The sequence below is a fragment of the Trachypithecus francoisi genome, unplaced genomic scaffold (genome assembly GCF_009764315.1).
Source record: "Trachypithecus francoisi isolate TF-2019V2 unplaced genomic scaffold, Tfra_2.0 Lachesis_group13, whole genome shotgun sequence".
In the NCBI taxonomy this organism is placed as follows: Eukaryota; Metazoa; Chordata; class Mammalia; order Primates; family Cercopithecidae; genus Trachypithecus; species Trachypithecus francoisi.
The window spans coordinates 9,249,120-9,260,055 of NW_022681458.1; the positions used below are offsets into that span (position 1 = coordinate 9,249,120).

The window sequence follows — 10,936 nt, forward strand, 5'->3', positions numbered from 1 at the left end:
CGGGCGCGGTGGCTCACATCTGTAATCCCAAGCACTTTGGGAGGCTGAGGCAGGCGGATCACCTGAGGTCAGGAGTGCATGAACCCAGGAGACAGAGGTTGCAGTGAGCCCACACAGTGCCAACTGCACTCCAGCCTGGGCGACAGAGACTCCGTCTCAAAAAAAAAAAAAAAAAAATCTGAGGTTACTAGGTCGCTGAGGGAGAGACAAGGAGGGCCTCACCAGGGGACCTCAGCAGCCACACCAGCTCCGATGCTTGCCATCCCGCATGTCTGGGACAGGTCCTCTGTGCCGTGGCGTCTCCCTCCATTTCCACCAGCAGAGGTACTGTTCTTACGCAGGCAGCCTGCCCAGGCCTTTAATGGCAGTGCAGGGCTGGAGCCTGCAGTCCGAGTCCCTCGCCCGGGAAGAGGCCTGTGCTCCACACACAAGCCACGAGGAGCAGCAGCCCGCGAAGGTGTCAACAGTTGGGCACACGGGCTCTGCCCCCAGGCCCTAGCTGCTTCTCCCCACTGCTCCCCGGGCAGGCCAGGCCTTGCGAGCTCTCACTTCAGAGCCTGCCCAGGTCTTCTGCCCCCGACCCTCACCAACAGGTCCCCTTTCCCCACGCACTCTCCTCTCCATCTCTTGCCTCTTCTGCTTCCACCCACCGTCCTCTCAAATGAGACTGAATGCCTCCCCAAACAGTCCTGGGCCATTACCCCATTGCCTCTACTCCACGCCCTAGTCTCGGCGCACGGCTTCCTCCAGGCCACTTCCCCTGTCCTTGGCGAGCCATGCGCCTCCTTCACAGCGGCCTCAGGTTGTCCTTAACTGACTATTTCTAGGCGTTTCTCCCACTGGTTTCACGCTCTGAGTCACTATCACCGCGTGCCCCCAAGTGCAAAGTTGGGTCCAGGGCAGGAGCCCAAAAATCGGTGAAGAAAGAATGAAGGAAAGGTTAAAAATTGCTTGGGGTGGCCGGCAGGTTACGCTTTGCATGTAAACTGGGCAAGTGCAAACGAATCCAAAACAGGCCGGAAACAGGATCGTGTCAGTGGGCCACAGACAGCGGAGGTGGGGCTTGCACTCGCGGGTCCACGTACATCCCAGGGTCACGCAAACAGCGGCTCCTATGAACCACCAGATTCTTGCATGCACGTGTCCGTGCACACCTGGACCTGTGCAAACACAAATGCGGACACTGTCGGGTCCAAGTACATCCTCGAGGTCGTGCACATACGAAAACGTGGAAACCCGCGGGTTCGTGTATGCCAGAGTTTGGGTGTGCGTGCTAGGGAGTGTAAGCAAGGGTATGTGCACACTTCTCAGATTGTGCATACACAGAAAGGCGCATGCCTCAGGGTTCTGCACACACAAGGACGTGCACACCCCCGAGGCCAACCTGCAGACCCTTCTGGAGGAGGCAGAGGCGCCCAATTCCCCCCATACTTGGGCACCGCCGCAAGCTCTAGGCGCCATCTTCGCTCCGCGGGCAGCAGAATGACCTGCAGACAGCGAAGTCCCGGCGCTTGGGCATTTGTTGTGCCGACTTCCGGGCGTCCATCACGCGGAGGCCCCGCGCGCCGGGCGCAGAGGACGCGGCGGAGCACGAAATGGCGGGTGAGGGGCGGAGCGAAGGCGGGCCGGGGCGGAGCGGCCGGGAGCCGCGCCCACTCTCGACTCCAGGCAGGGCGCACCGCCTGCCCCCTTGCACAGGCGCACAGCACAGCGCGCGTTCCCGCGTTCCTTCCGACGCGCGCCAGGACACAAAGGGCTGGAGGGAAAGCACGGAGCGCTGAGAACCTGCGGAGTGGCTCGTGGTCCGGAGCGGCCTGGAGCGGACTTTCAGGGCCGGAGCCGGGCTCGCCGGCATTGCCCTCAGGCGCAGGGTGGGGCGCGACACTGCACTAGTTCCCTCGCCCTCCCTCTCCAGCCGCAGCCGCCTCGCGGGCCGGGATAGACGCCCAGGACGCCGGCGCCGGCGGGCGGGTGGACCAGGCGCCTCCATTTTCCCTCGCACGCTGTAATGGCGGAGCTGGGCGCTCTTTCTCTGGCCGGGGAGGGGGAAAACTCATCCGGGGAAGCCCGAGGCGCTCGCTCCCCAAACTCTTTCCTTGGTGCGCGTGCTTAAAGCGGGCGGATGAAACGTTCTTGAAAGTTCCTACACCTTTTGAGATGTGATTCTCAGTTTTTCATGGAAAAAGAAAAGACATACCCTTCCGCAAATTCATCTCCATAGTTTGCAACTTTATACTTCAAATTGGGGTTATGGGATTTGGAGGAGGCAAAAATAAGTTTCAAAATTTCCATTAAAGAGACGTTCCTGTAAAACAATGATCAAGAAAATGTTTAAAAGCAAACCTTAGCCATAAAACTAATACAAGTTATTGGCACAAGTTTATTTTTGAGACGGAGTTTCGCTGTTGTGGCCCAGGCTGGAGTGCAGTGGCACGATCTCGGCTCACTACAACTTCCGCCTCCCGCGTTCAAGCAATTCTGCGTCAGTCTCCCTAGGAGCTGGGACTACAGGCGCCCGCCACCTCGCCCAGCTAATTTTTGTGCTTTTAGTCGAGAATGGGTTTCACCACGTTGGCCAGGATGGTCTCGATCTATTGACCTCGTGATCCGCCCGCCTCAGCCTCCAAAAGTGCTGGGATTACAGGTGTGAGCCACCACGCCCGGCCGGTAGAAATTTTTGAAAGAAAGAATGATAGCGTTCACTTTCCTTTTGCGATATGCCAGTCCCTGTTTTAAGTGCACTAACTTTCATAACCAGGTGCAGGTGGAGGAACTGACACACAGAGATAAGTACAGAAGTACTTAAAGGACACAAAAGGACAAATAGTCCTTTCCACCTTCCAGTACAGCCACTGTCCGATTTAGTGGCATGGCTCCCGCCAGGGCTCTTCCGTGCGTTAGGAAGTTTGGTTCATGGTTTAGATGCATACTGGAGCAGTTTTTGCTTCTCCGGGACAGCTGTGGTTGGGCAAATAGAAAACACTCAGCAGGCTCAGAGGAGCGGTCAACTGCCAGTTTCTCACGGTCTCTGGGAGAGCTAGGTCCTGGCCAGTTGAAGGACCACGTTCAAAGGTTAGAATGTTAGTTATCTGGTGACCCGGGATCCAGAAAGCACATAACTCATGTGATCAGGTCATGGGGTTGGAAGGAAAAGTATCCATATTCCTCCCTCCCTTTTTTTTTTCCCCCTACAGGGTCTCAGTCAGCACATTGGCAGGTCACAATTGCCTGACTTTTAAGTTTCTGCAACTCATTTGAGGATTATGAGACACGGCATTTTTGCAAGTCAGAATGGGGTCAAGGTAGAAAACAGAGGACAGGGATCATTCGTCATTGATACCTGAAGCAGCTGAGACTTTAAGGTTACTAGTCTTGCCCAAACTCATAAACTAATAGTGGAGCAGAGATCCTTTATCCAAGTTGAGGTGTCTGACTTACAACCTCAGTTTCCAAGTCCTCAGGGTCTATATGATCTTTTATTTTTTTTTTTTTTTTTTTTTTTTTGAGACGGAGTCTCGCTCTGTCACCCAGGCTGGAGTGCAGTGGCCGGATCTCAGCTCACTGCAAGCTCCGCCTCCCGGGTTCACGCCATTCTCCTGCCTCAGCCTCCCGAGTAGCTGGGACTACAGGCGCCCGCTACCTCGCCCGGCTAGTTTTTGTATTTTTTAGTAGAGACGGGGTTTCACCGTGTTAGCCAGGATGGTCTCGATCTCCTGACCTCGTGATCCGCCCGTCTCGGCCTCCCAAAGTGCTGGGATTACAGGCTTGAGCCACCGCGCCCGGCCTATATGATCTTTTAATTGTGTCCATCCTTATTTCTTTTTTTAAAACTTTAAGAAGGTGGCCGGGGCCGGGCGCGGTGGCTCAAGCCTGTAATCCCAGCACTTTGGGAGGCCGAGACGGGCGGATCACGAGGTCAGGAGATCGAGACCATCCTGGCTAACACGGTGAAACCCCGTCTCTACTAAAAAATACAAAAAACTAGCCGGGCGAGGTGGCAGGCGCCTGTAGTCCCAGCTACTCGGGAGGCTGAGGCAGGAGAATGGCGTAAACCCGGGAAGCGGAGCTTGCAGTGAGCTGAGATCTGGCCACTGCACTCCAGCCTGGGCGACAGAGCGAGACTCCGTCTCAAAAAAAAAAAAGAAGGTGGCCGGGCACAGTGGTTCATGACTGTTATCCCAACACTTTGGGAGACTGAGACAGGTGGATCACTTGGGGTCAAGAGTTTGAGACCACTTCGGCCAACGTGGTGAAACCCCATCTCTACTAAAAAATATTAGTCGGGCCTGTAATCCCAGCACTTTGGGAGGCCGAGACAGGCGGATCACAAGGTCAGGAGATCGAGACCATCCTGGCTAACCCAGTGAAACCCTGTCTCTACTAAAAAATACAAAAAAAACTAGCCGGGCGAGGTGGCGGGCGCCTATAGTCCCAGCTACTTGGGAGGCTGAGGCAGGAGAATGGCGTGAACCCGAAAGGCGGAGCTTGCAGTGAGCTGAGATCTGGCCACTGCACTCCAGTTTGGGTGACAGAGCGAGTCTCCGTCTCAAAAAAAAAAAAAAAAAATTAGTCGGGGCGGGTGCGGTGGCTCAAGCCTGTAATCCCAGCACTTTGGGAGGCCGAGACAGGCGGATCACGAGATCAGGAGATCGAGATCATCCTGGCGAACACGGTGAAACCACGTCTGTACTAAAAAATACAAAAAACAAGCCGGGTGAGGTGGCGGGCGCCTGTAGTCCCAGCCACTCGGAGGCTGAGGCAGGAGAATGGCGTCAACCTGGGAGGCGGAGCTTGCAGTGAGCTGAGATCCGGCCACTGCACTCCAGCCTGGGCGACAGAGCGAGACTCCATCTCAAAAAAAAAAAAAAAAAAAAAAAAAAAAAAATTAGTCGGGTGTGGTGGTGCGCTGCCTGTATTCCTAGCTATTCTAGAGGCTGAGGCAGGAGAATGGCTTGAACGTGGAAGGCAGAGGTTGCAGTGAGCCGAAATCGCGCCATTGCACTCCAGTCTGGGCGATAGAGCGAGACTCCGTCTCAAAAAAACAAACAAACAAAAAACTTTAACAAGGTAGAGTGGTGTGGTGGCTCTATGCCTGAAATCCCAGTACTTTGGGAGGTCGAGGCAGGCGGACCACTTGAGGCCATGCGTTCCAGACCAGCCTGACAAACATAACAAAAAGCCATCTCTACTAAAAATACAAAAATTTGCCTGGGGTGGTGGTGCGTGCCTGTAATCCCAGTTACTCAGGAGGCTGAGACAGGAGAATTGCTTGAATCTGGAGATTGCACCAATGCACTCCATCCCGGGCAACAGGGTGAGACCTTGTCTCAAAAACAAAGAAACAAAAAAACTTTAACAAGGTGGGGACTCCAACACTCAGCAATACTGATAAGTGGTAGGTGCTTGTCTTGCTTGGTGAGAGACTGTCAACCTTAACAGGTCCCTGACTCCTATTAATAAGACTTCATAGGCCGGGCGCGGTGGCTCAAGCCTGTAATCCCAGCACTTTGGGAGGCCGAGACGGGCGGATCACGAGGTCAGGAGATCGAGACCATCCTGGCTAATACGGTGAAACCCTGTCTCTACTTAAAAATACAAAAAACTAGCCGGGCGACGAGGCGGGCGCCTGTAGTCCCAGCTACTTGGGAGGCTGAGGCAGGAGAATGGCGTAAACCCGGAGGCGGAGCTTGCAGTGAGCTGAGATCCGGCCACTGCACTCCAGCCTGGGTGGCAGAGCAAGACTCCGTCTCAAAAAAAAAAAAAAAAAAAAAGACTTCATGAGGCCAGGTGCGGTGGCTCACAGCTGTAATCCCAGCACTTTGGGAGGCTGAGGTGGATGGATCGCCTGAGGTCAGAAGTTCGAGACCAGCCTGGCCAACATACTGAAACCCCGTCTCTACTAAAAATACAAAAAATTAGCTAGGCATGGTGGCAGGCGCCTGTAATCCCAGCTATTCGGGAGGCTGAGGCAGGAGAATCACTTGAACCCAGGAGGCAGAGGTTGCAGTGAGCCGAGATCGCACCACTGTACTCCAGGCTGGCGACACAGCGAGACTCCATCTTAAAAAAAAAAGAAAAAGAAAAAATGTATAATTCAGCCGTTTTCACTGTATTCATAAAGCTAAAAAACCATCATCACTAATTCCAGAACATTTTCATTACCTTTAAACAAAACCCGTATTCATTAGTAGTCACTCTTCATCTGCCCACCTCCCTCCCAGCTCTTGGCAACCACTAATCTCCTTTTGTCTCTATGGAGTTTTCTATTCTGGACATTTCATATAAATGGAATCATTCAATATGTGGTCTTTGTGTCTGGCTTCTTTCACTTAGCATAATGTTTTAAAGTTCATCCATGTTGTAGCACATATCATTCCTTTTTATGGCTGAATAATATTCCACTGTATGGATATACTTCAAAAGACTCTTGAGAGGAAGGTATTTCTATGTGTGATGTGAATGAGTGATTGGCCTTGGTGTGAGAAGCAGTGTGCTCTGTATGGTGTTTGAGTTGGACTGCCTAAGCTCTCCCCCCTTGCTGGCTGTGTGACCTGAGCAAATCACTTTCTTCTCTTTTCTTTTTTTTTTTTTTTGAGACGGAGTCTTGCTCTGTCGCCCAGGCTGGAGTGCAGTGGCCGGATCTCAGCTCACTGCAAGCTCCGCCTCCCGGGTTCACGCCATTCTCCTGCCTCAGCCTCCCAAGTAGCTGGGACTACAGGCGCCGCCACCTCGCCCGGCTAGTGTTTTTGTATTTTTTTTAGTAGAGATGGGGTTTCACCGGGTTAGCCAGGATGGTCTCGATCTCCTGACCTTGTGATCCGCCCGTCTCGGCCTCCCAAAGTGCTGGGATTACAGGCTTGAGCCACCGCGCCCGGCCTCTTTTTTTTTTTTTTGAGACAGAGTCTCACTCTGTCGCCCAGGTTGGGGTGCCAGTGGTGGAATCTCAGCTCACGGCAAGCTCCACCTTCCGGGTTCATGCCATTCCCCTGCCTCAGCCTCCCGAGTAGCTGGGACTATAGGCACTTGCCACCACGCCCGGCTAATTTTTGTATTTTTAGTAGAGATGGGGTTTCACCTTGTTAGCCAGGATGGTCTGGATTTCCTGACCTCGTGATCCGCCCGCCTCAGCCGTCCTAAGTGCTGGGATTACAGGCATGAGCTGCCGCGCCCGGCCTTTTTTCTTTTCTTTTTTTTGTTTTTGGAGACAGGATCTCCCACCGTTGCCCAGGCTGGAGTGCAGTGGCGCGATCTTGGCTCACTGCAGCACCAACCTCCCGGGCTCAAGAGATCTTCCGAGTAACTGAGACTACGCACCACCATGCCCAGAGAATTTTTTTATTTTTTGTAGATACATGTTGCCCAAGCTGGTCTTGAACTCCTGAGCTCAAGTGATCTGCCCACCGTGTCCTCCCAAAATGCTGGGATTACAGGTATGAGCCACTGTGCCTGGCACATTTTAAAAATGTATGTAAATTTTCAACATACAAAAAAGTAGAAGAGTTTGATTTCCCATGTACCTTCAACATTTATTCCCCCCCCCTTTTTTTTTTGAGACAGAGTCTCACTCTGTCCCCCAGGTTGGAGTGCAATGGTGTGATCCTGGCTCACTGCAACCTCTGCCTCCCAGGTTCAAGCAATTCTCCTGCCTCAGCCTCCTGAGTAGCTGGGATTATAGGTGCCTGCCACCATGCCAGGCTAATTTTTGGATTTTTAGTAGAGACGGGATTTCACAATGTTGCCCAGGCTGGTCTCAAACTCGTGACCTCAGGTGATCTGCCCGCCTCAGCCTCCCAAAATGCTGGGATTACAGGCGTGAGCCACCACGCCCAACCTTTATTCCCATTTTTCAACTCTTGACAGATGGCTTTTGTCCCACAGCCATACAGGGGAGGCACACCCAATAGGTAGAAATCATCTTGCAAGGACCTGGGGAAACTGGTTTTGTGGGCAGGTTGAGAAATGTGGGCTTGACGAGGCAGCAGAGGCACTCATTGCGGGCTCTTTGCCCCCTTCCTTCCACTGATATCACGTACTCTGGGGACACTGCACTTGTAGCATGATGATGTCCCCAGGCCCTGCCCATCTTCCCTGTAGTGACAGCAGTGTCCATCAGGAGCAAGCCAAGGGGTGGGCCAGCTCACACTACGGCACCAGATGCTGTCTGGTGGCCACATTTTATTTATTTATTTATTTATTTATTTATTTATTTATTTTGAGACGGAGTCTTGCTCTGCCACCCAGGCTGGAGTGCAGTGGCCGGATCTCAGCTCACTGCAAGCTCCGCCTCCTGGGTTTACGCCATTCTCCTGCCTCAGCCTCCCGAGTAGCTGGGACTACAGGCGCCCGCCTCGTCGCCCAGCTAGTTTTTTGTATTTTTAAGTAGAGACAGGGTTTCACCGTATTAGCCAGGATGGTCTCGATCTCCTGACCTTGTGATCCGCCCGTCTCGGCCTCCCAAAGTGCTGGGATTACAGGCTTGAGCCACCGCGCCCGGCCTTATTTATTTATTTTATATACAAGGTTTCACTCTGTCCCCCAGGCTGGAGCACAGTGGTCCAATCATAGGACTACTGGGCTCAAGCAATCTTCCCGCCTCAGATTCCTGAGTAGCTAGGACTACAGGTGTGTGCTATCACGCCTGGCTAGTTTAGTTTTGTTTTTTTTGGTAGAGGCAGGGTCTCAATATGTTGCCCAGGCTAGTCTCAAACTTCTGGGCTCAAGCAGTCTTCCTGCCTTGGCTTCCCAAAGTGCTGAGAGCTACCACGCCTGGCTAACCTTTTTTATTTTTAATACTTTTTAAAAGAGCAATGATAGTACATGCTAAACAGGTTTTTTGTTTGTTTGTTTGTTTGAGACAGGGTCTGGCTCTGTTACCCAGGCTGGAGTGCAGTGGCGTGATCTCGGCTCACTGCAACCTCTGCCTCCCAGGTTCAAGCGATTCTCCTGCCTCAGCCTTCCTAGAAGAGGGCATTACAGGTGTGCGCCATACGCAGCTAATTTTTGCCCTTTTTTTTTTTTGAGTTGGAATCTTGCTCTGTCCCTAGGCTGGAGTGCAGTGGTGCAATCTCGGCTCACTGCAACCTCTGCCTCCCGGGTTCAAGTGATTCTTCTGCCTCAGTCTCCCGAGTAGCTGGGAGTATAGGCACATGCCACCACACCCAGCTGATTTTTGTATTATTAGTTGGCGGGCGGGGGGGGTTCACCATATTGGTCAGGCTGGTCTCGAACTCCTGACCTCATGATCCGCCCACCTTGGCCTCCCAAAGTGCTGGGATTACAGGTGTGACCCATCGTGTCTGGCCAATTTTTGTATTTTTACTAGAGATGAGGTTTCACCATGTTGGCCAGGCTGGCCTCAAACTCCTGGCCTCAAGTGATCTGCCCACCTCAACCTCTCAAAGTGCTAGGATTATGGGTGTGAGCCACTGCACCTGGTCCATTTTTTTTTTTTTTCTTTGAGAACTGTTGGCACCAATATAGGAGTAAAATGAAAGCTAAATTGTCAATTCTGTGTATGTGACTCATTCATTCTCACAGCCACTCCATAAGGTATTATTATTATCCTTGTTTTAGATAGGAAGAAACTGAGGTACAGAGAGGTTAAAAAGTTTGTCTGCTGGGCATGGTGGCTCACTCCTGTAATCCCAGCACTTTGGGAGACCGAGACGGGCTGATCACTAGGTCAGGAGTTCGAGACCAGCCTGGCCAACATAGTGAAACCCCGTCTCTACTAAAGATACAAAAAATTAGCCGGGATGGTGGTGGGCGCCTGTAATCCCAGCTACTCGGGAGGCTGGGGCAGGAGAATCGCTTGAACCCAGAAGGCGGAGGTTGCAGTGAGCCGAGTTTGCCAATGTACTCCAGCCTGGGTGACAGGGGGAGACTCCGTCTCAAAAAAAAAAAAAAGAAGCTTGCCCAAGGTCACCCAGCTAGTGATCAGCTACACCGGGGTTTGAACCTTGGTTCCTAAATCCATGCTCAGAACACGACACAAGGATCATGGAGATTTGTAAATGTTGCGCAGTACCCTACCTCTGTCTCCTTTCCAGGGTGGGTTTTTTGACCTCTGGGCTCCCACGTACCCCAGGTGGGGCGGTTCTCCATGCCACCTGCCTGCTTCACCCTCCCCACTCCTGTCTTGCTGTGCTGGAAACGCAACTCCACCCCTTTCTATGTAGTGACCTTAGTTAACATTTCCTAAACTCACTTCCTTGGGTTCTTGGGAGGATTAAGTGATGCACGCAAGTGCAGCCAGGGATACTGTTATCATGCATATGGTTTTCATTTCCGGGGGAAGTTTGCGGGGGGAGGGTGCATGCTAGCTAATTGACGCAGAGACATCAAGTGATTGGGGGAGATATGTTAAATTCCAACTCAGTCTTGAATAAGAAAAGACATAATCTTCTTGGACCTTGCAAATCTCAAGGACTCCTAGACCTTTACGAAAGCTGAGAGCTCTCATTCTGGATCATTCCAGTGGGCAGCAGCATCCTGCCAGCCATGTGCAGAGACACCCAGGCAGGGGATTGCTGTTGGCCAGCCCACAAGTGCTAGCGTTGGAGCTACAGAGCCCCATGCCATCATTGTGGCCCCCAAATGATGCCCACTTGCCCAAGAGCAGCCTCCTGAGGGCAGGAACTGTCCAGCTGCCTCTGTCCCCCACTGCTCCTGCCCCAGGGCTCTGTCTGAAGCCCTGCCTGGCTTCATGAATATTCGCCCTTTCCTTTCAGATGGATGTAAATGTATGTGGGCCCCTGACCTGTGAGACCTTGAAACCCAAAAGCCCAGAATCCTAGGGCCAGCTTTCTGGTTAAGTCTGAATTGGACATTTTAGACTTTAGGTGAGTTTAGGTAGGGTGGCCATAGCATTTATTGTTTGTACTAATGCTTCTCATTGTTTGCTGATGTATTTTTTTTTTTTTTTTTTTTTGAGACG

At 52.3% G+C, this 10,936-nt stretch overlaps 1 protein-coding gene across 1 annotated transcript; it reads right to left on the reverse strand.

The window, feature by feature from the left end:
• Window positions 1–343: 343 nt before the first annotated feature.
• LOC117095254 lies at window positions 344–2,219 on the reverse strand. The gene is made up of 4 exons (XM_033232050.1): window positions 2,198–2,219; window positions 1,945–2,108; window positions 1,432–1,859; window positions 344–1,160 (listed from the first exon to the last, which is right to left on the reverse strand). The coding sequence occupies exons 1-4, from the start codon at window positions 2,217–2,219 to the stop codon at window positions 1,034–1,036; spliced, it is 741 nt and encodes a 246-aa protein (XP_033087941.1). The 3' UTR covers window positions 344–1,033.
• Between the last annotated feature and the right edge of the window lie 8,717 nt (window positions 2,220–10,936).

Excerpts from the sequence above, each read along its gene's own strand:
- LOC117095254 (XM_033232050.1), bottom strand. The coding sequence starts at position 2,219 with ATGGAGATGAATTTGCGGAAGG. Across the intron at positions 2,109-2,197 it reads GGAGATGAATTTGCGGAAGG|CACGCGCACCAAGGAAAGAG; the intron begins GTATGTCTTTTC and ends GCCCGCTTTAAG. Across the intron at positions 1,860-1,944 it reads CCGGCGCCGGCGTCCTGGGC|GGCAATGCCGGCGAGCCCGG; the intron begins GTCTATCCCGGC and ends CCTGCGCCTGAG.